Raw genomic sequence first — 18,090 nt, 5'->3', positions numbered from 1 at the left:
TTCCCACAGAGGCTGAGGCATGGCGAGGAAGGCAGGGAGGGAGAGAGCCAGATTGAATCCCAGTCTGTGAGACAGCAAGCCAGGAAGGCGCTCAAGGGTAGAGAAATGCAGTGACTTTGCAGCAGATCAAAGGGACAGAGCTACACAGACGGGTGGCAGGAGCTACAGCTTTTTCTTGATGGGCTTGCTGGAGAAGGACAACAGGTTGGGAGAGATCCGTGGGTTGATTCTCCCCTCCCTGAATACAGTTACAGGATTATGAGTGATGGGGTGAAATTACAGAGGGGGAAGCTGTAACCTGAATGTTGCTGGCAACTTCCTGAAGCTGAGACTGTCCTGAGGGTGGGGGTATCTCCTTAAAGGAAGGAGCAGCGGAAAGAGCCTGTTCCTGGAGGCATTTATAGCTGCTGTACGCAAAGCTTACTGAGCAAAGCTTACTGCTGGGGACGGTCAGCCTGGGCTGCGCTGTTGAAGTTTTCTGCTTCTGCAGAGGACAGTGGAGGTATATGTTGGGCTTGAACCTGAGGGCTGTGCTGTGCTTCCCCATGGGACATTGCATCCTCTGGCTCTGTGTCCCTGTGGGGATGGGTGGCCACAGCTCATGCCGGCACCGCTGCACAGCTTTGCCTGCCTGGCACGCAAAGCAGAGAGACCTGGCTGTGTGTGACACTGTCTCTTTTGGTGCTAAAAGCCCTTGGCTCCCTACAGTTTTTTCTGTAGAGGTGCTGGCTTGAAGCTGCCTCAGGGGCACTTTTCTCTTCTGTGATCCATGCTGGGGTTAGAAGTGCCATGAGGCAAACCTGGCACCCATCCATTTTGGGGAGAAGGGATCTTGCTCTTCCACAGGAGTGTTGGGATAGGGCAAAACAAATACTTTAAAGATAGTGAAGCACTCCAGGAGCATAAGGAGGAGGGTGGGGAATGCACCATGGAGCAATGGCTAAGCTTTTGGAAGAGTTGTGAACATCAGAGGCTGGGGGGGACAGTGGCATTCCTTGTGACCATCATCATCCCTGTAAGGGGGCCTTGCCTTTGGTCATGATGCTTAGTAACTGTCACCGCCTTCCCTGCTTTGTTTCCTGGAGGATTGTGAAGATGTCCAGCCCCAATCTGAATATTGTGACCCTGCTGGGCAGTGGCTTGACTTACACTAGTGCTTACCTCTTTGGGATTCAGGAGCAGAGCCTGCCATCCGGAGACTTGGTGGGAAAGCTTATTCAGGTGAGCAGGGGGCTCTGCTGGGATGGGTGCCTTCACACATACACATGTGTGCATGCACGTGCATGTTTGTACCTGCTCTCTCTTAGCTGCAGCCTGTCACCACCTCATTGCCAGGCACATCCAGCCAGGTTGTGGTTTTCACATATACAAAATGCATCCAGTTGCTTTCTATCTGAATGGTCTTTGCTGTGTGTGCAAACCACAGCCATGCCGGGAGAGGACACAAGGCAGGTTCCCAGGGGAGAGGGCAGCACCTGTAGCAGCTGCCCGAGGAGCAGGAAGCCGTCTGGGCTTGTAAAAGTGCAATAGGGAGAGGGCAGCCTGAAGGCAGATGGGATCCTCTGCAGAGCCACTGCCCAACATTGCAAAGGTGCTGTAAGGTTGCAGACAAGTCTTTTGGCTGCCAAGGAGATTTTCATCAAAACAGTGACCTGTGTGATGAACCCCCATATCCTGCCCAGGGGCAGCCACCCTGCCAGATTGGGGACTGGATGTGCAACTGGGTGGGAGAGTGGGACAGAGAAGAGAGCCCACCCTGCCGTCCTGTTCAGCTGCCGGGCTGAGGATAATTAGCAGAGGTGTCAGCGAGTGATTTATCGGTGCTGGGATCCTCCGTGACCCTGCTGTTCATGAGCTGCCTTGATCTCCCTGCCTGCTTCTCCAATGAGTGCCCCTTGGGGTGGGGAGGAAAAGGCAGGCAGCAAGCATGCCTGCAGAGGAATATACGCCTTTTAATTTATTTCACCCTGTGGTCAGCTTTTTAGTATCCGATAAGACCTACCAGAAGACTGCAGACACATCCCCACCTATCTTTATGGCATCCCTGGATGGGAGGGAGGCTGCGGGGCATCCCTGCAAGCCCCATGGCTGCCCCTTTAGCTCCCTTGCTCTGCCCCGCTGGCAGGTGCGGCTCTGCCTGCTGTGTGTGGGGACCTCCCTGGTATTTGGCCCTGTCCTAGGGAAAAGCTGGCGGCTCTACAAGGTCTTCACCCAGCGGGTGCCGGACAAGCGAGTGGTAAGTACACAGCACCTTTGGGGTGGGGGGCAAACTCCCCAAGGGGGACAAACACCAGCAAGTCTCAAACAGGTACAGGATAGCAGATAAAAGAGGCACATGACAGGAATGGGTGCCACAATCATAGGTCTGGTTTCACAGCTAACTGGGCATGGGCTCCTCATTTATTCCTGCACAGTGAGGCAGGAGGTTTTCCATTCTACAGGCAAGCGAGTGCCCTGCCAGGTCTGCCTGTTCCCTGGTGGAGCCCCAGCCTCATCATCAAGCAAGGTCTTGTTCTCATTTTACCTTGGCCGCATGCCTTCATTATGCTATGCATTAGTGTTTGTGTCCAGGTCTGGGCTGATTGGTTTTGCAGGATGAAAATAAAGCAGATATCCCCAAAGGCATCTGATGTCGAGCCATCCTCAGATGCATCTGATCCGCTTTTGAAGGGCGAGAGCACTGGGTACTCCTCTGCAGCACTGAAGGAAAGGGATACAGCAGCTAGGAGGGAAATGGGAGCCACCTATATTAATCTGTGCATGTAACAGTGCACTTAGAGCTTTCAGTGGCCACTTTCCAGCAGCAAAATAGTAGGTCTCAGATGAAAGGTGAGATGACAAGGTTTGCAGGGGAACTGGGCACCAGCAAGCCCCCCCATACCTGAGGCACTGTGTTAAACTTGCAAAATTATAACCCTACCAGCCTTTTTTCCCCCCCATTTTTTGTCTTTGCTTGTGATGTATCATCATAAGGGATGATACTCTTGTTCTGGAAGAGCTGTTTTCTGTTACAGCATTACCAGACAGCCACACTGTTGGGGAGAGTTTATAGCTGACCTCATGCTTGATTAGTTCTCCAAGTGTTTGGGAGCTGTAGACAGAGATCCTGTGGCCAGCTTAAACGTAGGTGAACTGCTGGACTCCACTTTGGACATTTCCCTTCGACCAGAAAGGGACCGAAGGGAATGGAGGTTACTGGTGTCCATTTCCCCTTCACGGCCACACTTATTTCTTGCTTGTTTGCAGATTATCAAAGACCTCCAGTTGCTGGCGATGGTGGCAGCGTTGGTGCTGGCAGATGCTGTATTGCTCTTGACATGGGTGTTCTCTGATCCAGTCCAGTGTTTCCGAAGCCTCAGTGTCTCACTGCGGGTAAAAGGATGAGAAGGGGTCGTGGAGCATTGCACCATGTTCTGTCTGATCTCTGTGGACAAAGTTGGTGAATGGTCAGGCATTTGAAGGTGCTGTTTAAAAAAAACCAAAATAAATAGAAAGGAAAACCAAGCCAGAACGTCTTCTGGGTGCTCCAGGTTGGGTTTATGCCTGGCCTATTGCAGGGATGAGGGCCGCAGCAAAATTTCAACGCTTGTACACCCAGAGCTGACAGGGGATAGCTGGTTGCAGGGCGTTGGTTTGCCAAGCAGTGCGGTCTGGTGGGTGATCTTGACCAGCCCTTGCAGATCACCTGGGTGGCACAGGGGAGAGGTCTATGGCATCTGCAGATGCTTTAGAGAAAGGTTTAACCATCCCTGTGCAACGGAGTGCCAAAATCTTCCTTACTTTGACCCCCTGCCCCTGGCAGCACCAGTTTTGGACTTCCCTTTTAGAGAGGGAACCTGCTCAGATGCATAGACCTGTCTGTCCATCAGTCTCTGCCTGCTCCTGGGCAGCAGCCTTTACTTCTACCTTCCCCTTATGTTCTAGGTGACAGAGAAAGGCATGACCTGCTCAGTGAGCCGGGTGCAGTCCTGCGCATCTCTTTATTCTGATCTTTGGCTTGTTCTCATTTTAGGGTTTAAGGTATGTAACTTCTTTATTGATTCTTGTGTTATATCTTGCCTCCTCTCACAGCCCAAACTGTTCGGCAGCGTCTGTAGTTTTACTGCCCTTTCAAGCTACGTGCCTATCGCACATTCCAGCTACTCCTGTTCATCCTGTGGCCAGTCCGCAGTTGCAGTACAGGATGGGGGATGATATGATTGAGAGCAGCCCTGCAGAGAAGGACTTCGGAGTGCTGACTGATGAGAGGTTGACATGAGCTGACAATGTGCGCTTGTAGCCCAGAAGGCCAACCATATCTTGGGCTGCATCAAAAGAAGCATGGCCAGCAGGTCGAGGGAGGGGATTCTGCCCCTCTGTTCTTCTCTTGTGAGACCTCATCTGGAGTATTGTGTCCAGTTCTGGAATCCTCGACGTAAGAAGGATATGGAACTGCTGGAACAGGTCCAGAGGAGGGCTAAAAGGGTAATCAGAGGTCTGGAGCACCTCCCATAGGAGGACAGGCTGAGAGAGTTGGGCTTGTTCAGCCTGGAGAAGAGAAGGCTCAGGGGACACCTTATGGTGACCTTCCAGTACCTGAAAGAGGCTACAAGAAAACTGGGGAGGAACTTTTTACAAAGGCTTGTAGTTATAGGACAAGGGGGAAGGGGTATAAGTTTGAGAGGGGCAGATTTAGACTAGAGGAACTTCTTCATGATGAGGGTGGTAAGGCCCTGGCACAGGTTGCCCAGGGAAGTTGTGGCTGTCCCTTCGCTAGAGGTGTTCAAGGCCAGGTTGGATGGGGCCTTGGGCAGCCTAATCTAGTGGGAGATGTCCCCTGTCCATGGCAGGAAGGTTGGAACTAGATGATCTTTAAGGTCCCTTCCAACCTAAACCATTCTATGATCTTGAAAGCGCTCACAGGTCCAGTCCTTCCCAACTTGATGTTTTCTTGCGTTCCCTTATAAAAGCCCTTTTTCCCTGCATAACCACCTCTTTTACACACTCCGTGCACATACTATCTCTTCAGTTCTCTCCCTGCAACTGTCCACACATCATACATCTCCTTTCTTAAAGCTTGTGTCATACTGTCTTCTAAAGCACTCTTTTTCCATAAAGCCATCCACCGCAGTGATGCGCTTTGCAGCTCAGCTCCAGTCCTCTGACATCAAGTCGAGGATGTGCTGATGACAAGCGCATGGTGACTGCCTTTATGGGTTATGTATCAGCTTAATTATACCATTGAGATACACTTTCACTGGTGTAGCTTTGCATGTGGCCGTTCTTATTCCAGCAGTTAGTTATTCTGATGTAACTATGTAGGTATAATTATCACTGTAATTATCTGTGGTCTCATGTGTTGCTGGGCTGGCAGAGGCTGGATGCATTTCAGAAAGCTGATGTTGATGAAACTTGTGAGATCACAGCCTTTCTTGAGGAATGGCTCCATCTCTGTGTGCAGTACACTGCAGAACAGGCAGTTCTTTTCTGACTCACCATGATATAATGCTTATTGACCACCTACCCCAAATCCTAGGAAAAAGAGCACAGCTAAGTCCTTCCCCCTCTACACTTCATTTTAAAGACATTAGTCTAGCTTTTCCTTAAAAGTCTTTTGGCACTAGAAGTTGGAGGTGTTCTCAGCTCAGTACTGTGTTTCCACCTCCAGTTTTGTCCATGGTTTATCTTAGGGTTTAGACAGGTAGTTCTTTTGCCTACTGCTCCTACAGATTGCTTTTTGGAATAAAACATCCCCATTTCCAGTCCCAGGTAGTCTTTGTTAGAGTTGAGTTGAACCTGACCCTGATCCTATCTAACTACTGGTCACGGGGGTCAGGGAGTTATTTCTTTCATAGTTTCTCTGGCGTTAATCTGGATTTACACTAATGTGAGAGTAGGCTCTATTTGTACGTGCACGTAGCACCTCTTATCTTCCACAGTATTAATGTGCTCAGCCCTTTGTGAAGCCGCTCAATGTATTATCCCGGTTTTACTGGCACAGAGCAATGAACAGGAATGTCTTGCTAAGGACATGCCTGGAATTAGGACCAAAGTCCTCTGCTCAAGATTAAAACAAACAAACAAACAAAAAACATAGTCCTATGCTTACTGAAATTCCTAGTTTACCAGACAGCAATGCTGTTGTCTGTATCCCAGAATTGATTATATGAATTTTAAATAGACTTTAGTGCTGTTTTGTTCTTGCTTAGTGCTTGGGAGTTGGCTTGCCTTTGGGCCATGTATTTGGAGGTGCCCCATGGTGAACATGGTTATGATCCAGTGCAGATCCTATGAATCAGGACTGCGCATAAGCCTAGTTCCTAGCAAAGGCAGGTCTCACTATTACAACCTGTCCTTGAGAATTCATGGTGTGCTGAAGCTGGGAGACTCAACAAAGTCATATTCCCTGTATTCTGGGTGCTTGCACAAGCAGGGATTTTGTTAGATGGTGTTTCCAGAGGATCCTGAAGGTAGACCATGCCCTGTGCAACAGAAGTGGACAAAAAGTACTGTGTTTCCTGTAAGTGTGCCCTGAGAAAGGAGAGATTCAGCCTGCTGGTTAGTTTAATCCTGAGCATGCTGGAAAGATGCATATGAGACACTTGAGGGGTGACATAATGAGGAAGCCTGCTGTAAAACAACTGAGGCACTCTGGGATGGCAAAGGATCTCTGTGTACAGAGCAGTCCTCTAGCCTCTTTTACCCCTGCTAGAGTCAGGTAGGAAATGGCAAAGGGAAGGGAGAATTGCACCAAATAGTTTCCTGGTTTTCTGTTTAAACAGACACAAAGTATATCCTCTTCCTTCCAGCCTAAGCCTCCACTTCTTCTGCCTTGCTTTTTCTTTCTGAATGTCCTTCTGAATTGCCGTCCTTCTGAATTGCCTTCCTTCTCCTTCAGAGGTGTATGTGTTGATGGCACCCTACCACCACATCCCTCCCCAGGTCTGTCCATCTTTGCTGTTCCTGCTCTCGGCTGTCCAAGGAGAGGTTTTCACATCTTGTCTCTCCTGGCCGTGCCCTGCTCTGTGGCATCACCTGCTGACCTGACCCTCAGCTCCCCATGCCCCTCAGCTGGAAAACCCACGGGCCACCAGTGCCATCATTCCTGCCTTCCCTTCCCAGCTCCACCTCTGACCAGCAGCAGCATGCTGGGTGTTCGCTGTGGCATTACCACTGCATGCTGAAAGTCTGCATTATAGATCAAAGAGCATTAATTAGGATCGCACTGAGTGTATCTGAGCTCACCAGGCTTGGTATGAGGTGGGGGTTGATGCCATCAGGCTGTAATTTTCCACGCTCTGGAAACCTCTTTTTTCTGCTTCCAGAGTATCCTCCTACTGTATGGGACCTACTTGGCTGGTCTGACCGATAATGTCAGCTCCCCACCAGTCAACCAGTCGTTGACGCTCATCGTTGGGGTCAACCTTGTTTTCCTGGCTGCTGGCACTGTCTGCTTAGTCCACCGCTTCTTTCGCACTTGGGACAACTTGCTGTTTGGTTTTACCTCTGGAGGCATCTTCGTGTGTACAACGATGATCAACTGCTTCATCTTTGTCCCACAGGTATGTTGCCATCTCTGTCCCGCCACCTGGCTGGAAACATTTTGGAGTTTAACAACAACAGCAGCTGAGTGGGCCAAGGCACTTATTTTCCTGCTTCTTTCCCCAAGTGTTTGGGCTTACCTGCACAGTTCGTCCTCCAAGTCTTGATGGCTCTGCTTCCCCAAGCAAGTCCCCTGAATTTCCAAGGAGCACAGGCGCATTGTGGAACTGTTGCTCAGAAACCTTCCTGCAAGAGCATGGTCTGGATAGCAGCCACACAGGGGGCATGCATGGAAGCGAAGCAGCTGCTGCCCTGCTCTTCTTCCATATGGGTGATGGGATTGGTCCTTCATGCAGTTGTCCTCATAACCTACACGCCTACTCCCACTGAGGGTTTCTGCCCATGCCAGGGATGGAGATGGGCTCTGGCAATCCAGGTAGCCTTGCTAGGCGCAGAGGCTTCAAATCTACCAGCAGGTCCCCAGGGGAGGCTGTTCTCCTCTACGCTCTCAGAGGAGGAAGCTGGACTTTGCTGCAGGTGAGGGGGAGGAGACGGAGATGTTTTAAGGAAGTCTTTTGTGGCGAGTCAAGGCTCTTCTGTTTCCTGTGTCCTCCACAGTAGCCTGGTGTGCCTGGCCGTGACGTAGAGGGAAAAGTGCTCCCATTGTTGCAGGGAGAGGAAACAGTTGTTTACTCAGTGTTATGTTTGGAGGGATGTTTGGGCTCAAGGAAATGAGGTGAGAAAGGGAGGAAGAGGTGAAGCTGAAGAAAGAGCAGATCTGTGCAAGAGAAGGCTCTGGGGAATCTCACCAATGTGTATAAATACCAATGCGGGTGGAGTAGGGAAGAGGGAGCCAGGTTCTTCTCAGTGGTGTCCACGGACAGGACAGAGGACAATGAAGACAAACTGAAACACAGGAAATTCTTTTTGAACATCAGAAAAAGGGGATTTTTTTTGCTGTGAAAATTGTAAAACACTGGATCAGGTTGCCTGGAAAGGTTGGGCAGTCTTCATCTTTGGAGATGTTCAAAAGCCAATTGGACACAGTCCTGGGTAGCCTGCTCCAGCTGACCCTGCTTAAGCAGCAGGGTTGCAATAGATGATCTCCAGAGATTCCTTTTTACCACAGTTGATGCAGTATAACTGCAGAGTCCCAACTCACTAGATGACCAGCCCCTGGGGGCAGGGACCAAACCTCCTCTGAAACAGACGAATCTACTGGTGATGCTCTGCCAAGCATGAGGTCTGTCAGAGTGAGGGAGGGGGAGCTGGTGAGCTGTGCTTGCATTCTGCCTGTACCATTTTTCTGCTGTAGCCTCAGGGCCTTGAACATTTTATTTAAGTTGGATCTTTTAATTCATCAACTTGTTTTTCCTAATAGGCTTGCTCTTCTGTTGCTCATCTGAGATCGATGAGCAGCTGGAGCTGGGCTGTGCAAAGCTTCAACACAGACACGATACGAAAAAGCGGATACTCAGCGTTGCTGGTTTTCAGCTTGTCACTGGTGATTCGGGGATAAGGAGGCGTGTGTGATACTGTCTTTGTCTGTCACGGAGTCTGAGAGTGAGGAGAAGGGGCTTTTACAGCATGCTTAGAGGTTGCAGCACAGGCAGCCACTGATTGTCCCTGCATTAAAAGCCAGAGCCAAGGACAGGGTAGGGCTCAGATAAGTGGGAGACTCCAAGAGATGCTGCAACCCCTCGCCCAGCTGTCTCTTGCCGCCTGTCTCTGCTCCTCTGTCACACCCTGCCTTTGTGTTCTTTCCATCCCTTTCCATCCCTTTGTTTCCTTCGCGCTAGAGCTGTGCCTGCCTCCTGCCGCGTCGGCAGGGGCTGTGCATGCCTCGTGGATAACGCCCTCTTCTTCCCCAGCTCAAGCAGTGGAAAGCCTTTGAAGAAGAAAGCCAAACTATGAGCCACATGGCAAAATATTTCACCAGCCCAAGCAGGAGCTGCCGCTCAGTGTACAGTGAGGAACAGCTCTACCAGCTGATAGGGGAGAAAAATGCCATGAAGCGGCTGCTCACTGAGGTATGGGGCTCTACCACCCCCCCTCGGCCATGCCAGCTTCTCCCCTTCCCTTTTGTGGGTTTAAGGCTTTGCAGGGTGGGAAGCCCTTCCTTACACCTTGGTCCACAATGGCTCTCCTCCTTGGCTTCTTCTCTCTGGAGGGAAAAAGCCACTTTTTTTGTCACATCACTATGCGCCCCACAGTGCCAAAATTTAGGCATGATCAGAGGGTTTCAAAAACACATGGATGGAGAAGAGCATGAGAGCGTGGTTTCCACAGCCCAGTCATGGTTAAATAGAGGGAAGATGCTCTATCTCAGGAAATCCTCCAGCTTCCTGCTCCCTTGCCCACTCTGTGTGGACAGGAGAACCTGGCTCACAGAGCCACCTGCTGCAGTGCCTCACTTCCCACATCTGCATCTGGGGGACTCTGGGGTGCTCTGGGGGAGAAAGAGGTCACACACACTGCCAGTGTGGTTCTTGTGGGCCAAACCTGCAAACCTGTCACTACGCTGCCTCGGAGCACGTCTCTGTGCAGAGAGGAGAGGTTTGTTTTGCTGCCCAAACAACGTTTTTGTACCCTGCGCTTGACAAACGTCTTTGTTTGATGCAGAAAAATGCCATGATTGAAAGCCTGCAGGAGCAAGTGAGCTGCGCCAAGGAGAAGCTGATGAGGCTGATGTCTGCGGAGAGCAGCTGCGACCCCCTGCCACTGACAGCAATTCCCTGCAGCCAGAGCTCAGGGTGGCATGGGGATGCACCAGAGGACCGCTGCCCCACAAATCCAGAGCAGGGTGGGTGGCAGCCTCCTCCACACTTGCTGGGTATGCCACCTCCTTGCAGTGATGCTCAAGACTTGCAGAAACATGCAACCCATCAGCCTGCTTGCTCTCAGGCACTGCTTTTTGACATAGGGAACAGCCTTGAACATAGCCCAAAAGATGAGCATGGGACACCTGTGGGGCAGGAGCAGCCTCCAGAGCAGCTACCAGGCCAGGATGCCTCAGCTGGCATGGCCTGGGAGTCATCTCCCAAAATCAGCTACGTCAGCAGTGAGAAGCTGCGGGAAATCTTGGAAGAACTGAGCCTGGATGGCAAACTCTACAGCCCAGCCTTACGTGAGAGGAGCCCACGCAGCCAGGGCCCTCAAGGAGAGCAGAGAGGAACGTGGAGGGGCCAGGAGGGCTACCCATACATCCACATGCCTCTCAGTCCCTACCTGGCGAGGCGGCGACGAAGGATCCCACTGCCTCCTGCCTCCACCCGCTTCCCTGGGCATGTATCTCCTCACACCGGCTGTGGGGTGAAGGAAGCGAGTGGCTGGGGCTGTGAGGAGTCAGCACGTTTCTCCTTGGGGAGGGAAGGGGAAGTGGCTGGTGGAGGACTCCTTCACTCACCAGCATTGTCCCCTCCAGTCATCCCTGGGGAGGTCTGCCTCCAGCCAGAGGGTTGGTCAGAGTGGCCAGAGTCCCAGGGTGCTTCCCCGTGCCTCCCGCAGGAGCAGCAGCGACGGCAGGGTGCTCCAAGGGGACCCGCTGAACCCTCCCTGCGCTCACTGTATTATTACCCGGACTCTGACTCCAGCAGCAGCACCAGCTCTGAGGAGATGTTCCATGGCTGCCACCGGCCCTGCTGTGAAGTCTGCTTCCAGAGCCCACGTGGCTCCCTGGCCAGCAGTAGCACGGACACGGACACAGAGCCCAGCGAGTGCATGGGCCATCGGACAGAGCACCACAATGGGCTCCAGCCTGTGGTGAATTTTAAAGAAGATCTGAAACCCACCTTTGTGTGACTGCAGGCACACCCTGCCCCAAAGGCAAGTGCCCCCCTGCCCCTGAAAATGCTGCTTGTTTTCAGCAATATTAAAGCTGTGTGTCCCTCTGAGGGATGCATCTTGCTCTGGCATCTGTGGGTCAGGGATGAATCTTGCCCTGCTTTGGGTTGCTGTCAGCCCCGGCCTGGTCAGCAGTGACTGTGTTTGGCTGAGAAGTGGTTGATATCACTCGGGGAGGATGGCAGTGGTTTTGTCTTGGCTGCTTCAGGCAGTTGTCTGTGTCCTGCAGGTACCACATCTGTCCATCCCTGTGCCAGCAGTGGAAAGACTGGGGCTGGGTGGCCTGTAAGAGCCCAAACTTCATCTCAGAGAGGTTCCTCCGCAAGCACTGGGTGATTGCACAGGTGGGGAGAAGCACTGTGTCTCAGAAACATGCAACAGTCAGGCAGACAGACAGAGGACTCCTTCCCCCAAGGTAGCTGATGCCAAGCCTCCCACCAGCAGCCCACCCAGCTGGAAACTGGAGACAGCCAGACTCTAGGAACAGGTGCAGGCTCCCACTCACCTGGAGTACTGCTCTTTGGCAAAGCAAGGACCTCAGAGTGGGAATATGTGGGAGACTTTTGGGGGGAGGGGATTTGGTAGTGTCTGAGTGAGAAAATGGAGTCTGAAGGTGCCATCCCTGGAGGTGTCTTTGTGTTTTGTCTAGTTCAGTTGCGTGGTCATAGGTGAGACTTGGGTCAGAAGGGAAAGGCAAACTAGCAATTGTAAAAAAGGACCCGAACAGGTTTTCCCTTTTTTTTTTGCCTTGTTTTCCTGGGACTTGTGGCCTTCTGTATGCCTTGATATGGATGATATAGTCTGGAATGAGGTTTGTATAAATTAATACGGCCTGTATTTTTGTCTTGGAAATATCAAGAAGAGTAAATGCAGTGTGTCTGTTCTTGTTGGGATATTTGTGAGGGCATTTCAGCATATCCTTGCTTCCACAGGAGAGGTTTGGGATGCTGAGATCCAACACACAATACATAAAACAACTTCTGGAGAAAGACTTTGTTAAAAGGGCAGGTGACAGAAATCCCGTGTTTGAACGATGTGTGTTAGGTCTGCCCTCTCTGTTACCCTTTATAATGGTGAAATCCCTCACTGCTGGGTCCTAACAATATTCCCATAGCCTCTTTTCATCCCTAAAATGGAAAAACCCCAGAGGGTGATCCCAATTTTCTTTTTGTCATCTTTAGCTAAGAAAACCCAGTTTCCTTTGTCTTTTTCTTTTATTGTCTCACAGCTCCCCGAGCCCCTGTAGCTTGGGGCTGCCTGGTGGGCTCTGGTCTGGGTGAGATGCACTGACTGGGTGTCTCCTGCTGCTGTAGGGCAAATGCCCAGTGGGGACCAGAGCCAGAGAAGCCCAGATGGAGTGGGAACATAGAAAGGTGTGAGTGTGGAAAGGTGTAAGCATGGAAAATCGCCTTTGGTCCCAGCAGCAGGGAAGGCTGCCAGTGCCGCCTTTGCTGGTGCAGAAGGATGCTGAATGGCTTTAAATTGGAAGGAGGAAGCTTTAGATTAGACATTAGGAAGGAATTCTTCACGAGGAGGTTTGCCCAGGGAAGTTGTGGCTGCCCCCTCCCTGGAGGTGTTCAAGGCCAGGTTAGATGGGGCTTTGAGCAGCCTGATCTGGTGGGAGGTGTCCCTGTCCATGGCAGGGGGGTTGGAACTGAATGGTCTTTAAGGTCCCTTCCAACCCAAACCATTCTGTGATTCTATGATCTTGAAAGCTCTCCCATCTCTTGTCCTTCCCAACTTGATGTTTTCTTGCATTCCCTTGTAAAAGCCCTTTTTCCCTCCCCACCACTTCCTCAGCCACCCTGAAAGAAGCAGCTTTTATCTTCTCAATCCACCCTGCGCCATGCAGAAAGCGCTAACTAAGCCTTGTCCCCAAGGGGGCCGGGAGCACTCTGCGAGCGCGCAGCCCGTGATTTATTTATAACCATCATTTATTCGAGAGGTCGGGGCGGGGGTTTGTTCCTGCGGGTGAGGGCTCGGGGCCCCTTCCCCGCTGCAGCGCTGGGGAAAAGCCGCCTGCAGTTTTGCAGCGCTCGCAGCAGGGGCTGCTGCTGCCACACCGGGTGCTTTCAGCCGCAGCGCATCCCACGGCACCGTGTGGGGCACGGGGTGGCTGGGGCGCTCCAGGGACCCTGCGACAGTGGGAATGACAGTGGGATTGAGGGCAACCCTCAGCAAGTTTGCCGACGACACCAGTAACGCGGCGGACACGATGGAGGGAAGGGATGCCACCCGCAGGGACCTGGATAAGCAGTGAGCCTGTGTGAACCTCATGGAGTTCAACAAAGCCAAGTGCAAGGTCCTGCACCTGGGTTGGGGCAATCCCAAGCACAACTACAGGACCGAGAGCAGCCCTGAAGAGGAGGTCTTGGGGGTGTTGGTGGATGAGAAGCTCCACATGAGCCACCATGTGCTCTTGCAGCCCAGAAAGCCAACCATATCCTGGGCTGCAGCAAAAGTGTGACCAACAGGGCGAGAGAGGGGATTCTGCCCCTCTGCTGTGCTCTGGTGAGACCTCACCTGGAGTGGAGTGCTGTGCTCAGTTCTGGAGTCATCAGCACAGGAAGGACGTGGATCTGTTGGGGCAAGTCCAGAGGAGGGCTCCAGAGATCATCAGAGGGCTGGAGCACCTCCCATACGAGGACAGGCTGAAAGAGTTGGAGTTGTTCAGCCTGGAGAAGAGAAGGCTCCAGGGTGACCTTATAGCAGCCTTCCGGTACTGAAAGGGGCTAAAGGAAAGCTGTGGAAAGGCTCTGTATTGGGGATTGCAGGGATAGGATGAGGGGTAATGGTTTTAGGCCAAAAGAGGGCAGATTTAGATCAGGTCTTGGGAAAAAATGTTTTCCTGTTGGGCTGGTGAGCCCCTGGCACAGGTTGCCCAGAGAAGTTGTAGCTGTCCCATCCCTGGAGGTGTTCAACGCCAGGTTGGATGAGGCTTTGAACAACTGATCCAGTGGGAGCTGTCCCTGCCTGTGGCAGGGTGGGGTGGAAATGGCTGATATTTAAGGACCCTTCCAACCCAAACCATTCTATGAAACACAGGCCAAAGCCACTTTTCCAGACTGGGGCTGATTTCTCTCCAGCCCAAAGCATGTTTAGAAGTAGCACTTTGCATCTAGGAAATATTGCAGCATGGTCATAGGAAATGATCAACCACGAAGCCACCTGGAAGTAGCTGATACAAAAATTAACTCAAAATCCACTAGCAAATGCAGCAAAATTCTCCAGAGGACTTTGAACCTATGGTTTGTTTGGAAACTTAGTACTGGAATTTGTGGCAGTTGCTTTTCTGTCTAGTGACCAGTAGTATCCAGCTGAAAAGAGCACATTGTGTAAATGCACATTGTGTGAATGCATCTACTACGAATACTACCAGCATCCTGGTTTATATCAGAAATGGTGTGGCAAGCAGGACTAGGGAAGAGATTGTATGCTTGTACTCGGCACTGGTGAGACTACACCTTGAATCCTGTGTTCAGTTTTGAACACTCACTACAACAAAGACACTGAGCTGCTGGAGCATGTCCAGAGGACAATGAAGCTGGTGAAGGGTCTTCACAAGTCTTGGAGCACAAATCTTATGAGGAGTGGCTGAGGGAACTGGGGTTGTTTAGTCTGGGGAAAAGGAGGCTGGAGGGAGAGGTTATCACTGTCTACTACTGCCTGAAAGTAAGCGTGAGATAGGTGTTGGTCTCTTTTCCCAAGTAACAAGTGGTAGGACAAAAGGAAATGGCCTCAAGTTGTGCCAGGGGAGGTTTAGATTGGATATTAGCAAAAATGCCTTCACTGAAAGGGTTCTCGGCTGCCAAGGGAGGTGGTTGAGTCACCATCCCTGGAGGTATTTAAAAGACATGTAGATGTGGCACTTAGGGATATTGTTTAGCAATAGACTTGGTAGTGCTAGGTTTATGGTTGGACTCGACCTTAAGGGTCTTTTCCTATCTAAATGATTCTATGATTCTACTTTCTACACATGTGTAGAAGAACTGATGCAGTTCATACGTGCACATGCACACATAAAAACTCAGTGATGCTTTTATTGACTCCTGGCTCTGGCCTTCCCCTGTATGTAGCAAGAAATATGCATTTCCTTCAAGTGGGGAAGAGTCAAAGCACCATGTGATAGATTAGGCTGCCCACACAGAGTGAGACAGTGGTCTGCATTTAATTTCCATTACTGTTACGGGATCTTTGCATCAGACATTGCACAGGTGCACAAAGAAGCCTTCATGCTGCTAACTTTAGACACCTGGCTTAGGCACCGAATTCGGCATTTGATTCCCCCATAGCTCTTCATTCAGTGTTTGGAGCAGCCTGCCTCTCACCATTAAGCTAATCAAAGCATCTTAATTAAAGCTTTGCCCTGAATCCAATGTTTCTGAGCAGCTGTAGGGGCAGCAGCGCATGTTCTGCGAAGATGGGGAGATAGACTGGGAGAGCTGAGAAGGTGGCTTGTGGTAGCAGGACTGGGAGTGCCCTGATTTTATAATTATTTTTCTCATCACTGATGATGGAGATAGCCTGAAGAGAGCCAAATCTCATCCAGGTGCCTGTAGTATAAATATCCCATGTGAGAAATTCCTTCTCTAATGTATCAGTTCTCTGTAGAAAAGGCTGTGCCTCTTTGCAGTTCAAGGCAGAAACTTTCATCTTATAGAAACTGAAATGAAAGATAGTGACTGGAAGAAGGTCCCCTGCCTGCTCCCAGACGAGTGCTGGACCCGCCACCCCTACAAATGTGCTTATGGCAGTTCAAGGCACATGAGAAACTCCTGTGACCCAAAAGCCACACAGCAGCCCTTGTCCATCCTGTACACTTTATCCCAGCACGCTGTCCAGATCCATGTAGTATCTGCCATCAGATGCATTGCCTTTTCCAACGACACATGAGGCAGCCAAAGCCCTTAAAGCTGATGAGGCCCTTTGAATATTTTTAGCCTCCTGAGCCACATTTCCAAGCCATCCTTCCCCTGTTAGCAGTGCAACCCCACAGGTTCCAGCTCTGCAACTCTGTCTGCAAACTGTAGGAAGAGATGATGAGTCCACCTCAGCCAGAATCTCTGAGACCTGCTATGCACAGTGTGATAGGAGATGCTTCACTGAGCAGAGCCTTTCCCTGTCCATGGGCCTTTTTACAGATACTGCTCTTCTGTTTACAAGCTCTGGGGCTTCTGCCTGCTCCCCCTGACCCCAGTGGTGCACCGACACCTCTGTGCCCTTTCCTTGCTGTTGGCTCTTTAGGAAGGGTCATGTCACAGCCAGTATGAGATGTCTCTCTGTGCTTGCTGGGCCTTGGCAAGAGCCAGGAAGGCAGGAAGCCTTGGGGCTCTTGTGCCACAACCACCTGCCATTGCTCTGACTGCCTCTGTTACCCTGTCAGCTTGAGACTAGGAAATAACAAAATTAATCTCAGTTGTGATTCAGCGCCTGGTTTTAAGAAAAAGGGCATGGGGTAAAAGCCTTGTTTCGCCATTGCAGAGGGGAATTAAGCTGGGGTTTCTGGGAGAAGAAGGCTCGTTGTTGGTATGGAAGTTTGCCGCTGCCTTCTGTTGGCGTTAGCAGGTGGGCTCTGTGGGGAACCTCTCATTCTGAGGGGCAGTTATTAGAAATAATGTGAATTTGAAAGTACAAGAGGGAAAACCCACACGTGCCTTTGGCCCAAAGTAACAAGACTGTGTGACCCATGGAGATGTTGGGTGTACAGTGGTGCCACAGCTGTTCAGGGACATTCCTGTGGCAAAGCAGGGAGCAGCAGTGGGGGACCCTAGGTCTCCAAGCAGCCTGGGCTGCAATTTTTGAGGGGGTTAGTGAACACCCACATCTGTACATGACATGAACCCACAGGTTCAGAAGAAGCTCCAGAAAAGTCTACAAGTTCAAGAGCCATAAAGGTTGTGGAGACATGCTCTCCTCCTGAGCAGTGTTACTCTCCTAAGCCCAGAAACCAGGCCTGTTTCTTATCCAGTGTTTTATGGATACCTTCTACTTGGCCTTCACCTCTACCTATGTACTACTGAAACTGCAGCTGCTGCTCTTACCCCAAGGTCTACTCTGAGAGCCAGGACAGCGGAGCTATAGATGTCAAGTTGTGAGGCACCAAACAAACCAGTATAAGCTGCATCCTTATTGCTGGCCTTCTGCTGCAGAAAGTGATTTCATCCTGAGGGGACTCCTAGGAGACAGGAAAAACCATCAAAAGACTTGTGGATCTTGGAGTGGCAGAAAAAATGTAGGTGTTTTAGCAGTTGATGTTAATTGCAGGAACTTTCCGCTATGTGGATCATAGATCATGCCCAGTGGAAATCATCCCTGCACACACCTGATTGAGGAATTGCTTGGGATACCTCCACACAGTCCCAAGCACTGAGTTTCTTTCCCACACCAAACTTGTTTATCGAAGTTGCTGGAGCGCGTTCACCTCAGAGCATGTACCTCTCAGTGTTTACAGTGAAGTCTCTTGCTTTCATGCCCACACCACCAGCTTTCTCCTGTGTAGAAGAGCTTGCAGCTCAGTTGGTTTTCTTCTAACTCGGGCATCTGTAGCTTTAGGCTTTGTGCTGCACAATCGTTCATGTAGGATTTCTTTTTCTTCTTTTATTTTTTTTTCCCAGTGGTGCTTGAAGACAGGGTGGATGCAAGGGACATTGTCCTGCCAGGCAGCTATATAAAGCACTTGGTGATTCAGCATTTACTGCGCCCTACACAGATTCCTCTGTTGTCATA

At 50.9% G+C, this 18,090-nt stretch overlaps 1 protein-coding gene across 8 annotated transcripts in view; it reads left to right on the top strand.

Annotated features, from left to right (window-relative positions):
- GPR156 (G protein-coupled receptor 156) overlaps window positions 1-18,090 on the top strand; it is a 53,571-nt gene that overhangs the window by 14,907 nt on the left and 20,574 nt on the right. For 5 of the 8 annotated variants that reach the window (XM_054076223.1, XM_054076198.1, XM_054076234.1 and 2 more), the window contains 7 exons: window positions 1,177-1,221; window positions 1,978-2,236; window positions 3,247-3,372; window positions 3,925-4,020; window positions 7,305-7,541; window positions 9,393-9,551; window positions 10,144-12,210. In XM_054076223.1, coding sequence (XP_053932198.1) covers window positions 1,177-1,221; window positions 1,978-2,236; window positions 3,247-3,372; window positions 3,925-4,020; window positions 7,305-7,541; window positions 9,393-9,551; window positions 10,144-11,322 — 2,101 coding nt within the window. In that variant the 3' untranslated portion in view covers window positions 11,323-12,210. Of the gene's footprint in view, window positions 1-1,085; window positions 1,222-1,977; window positions 2,237-3,246; window positions 3,373-3,924; window positions 4,021-7,304; window positions 7,542-9,392; window positions 9,552-10,143; window positions 12,211-18,090 lie in introns of those variants that run through there. The other 3 variants (XR_008451614.1, XM_054076217.1, XM_054076250.1) reach the window with 2 other exon arrangements.

Source organism: Cuculus canorus, chromosome 1, assembly GCF_017976375.1.
Source record: "Cuculus canorus isolate bCucCan1 chromosome 1, bCucCan1.pri, whole genome shotgun sequence".
Lineage (NCBI taxonomy): Eukaryota > Metazoa > Chordata > Aves > Cuculiformes > Cuculidae > Cuculus > Cuculus canorus.
This window is presented reverse-complemented; position numbering and strand designations above follow the sequence as displayed.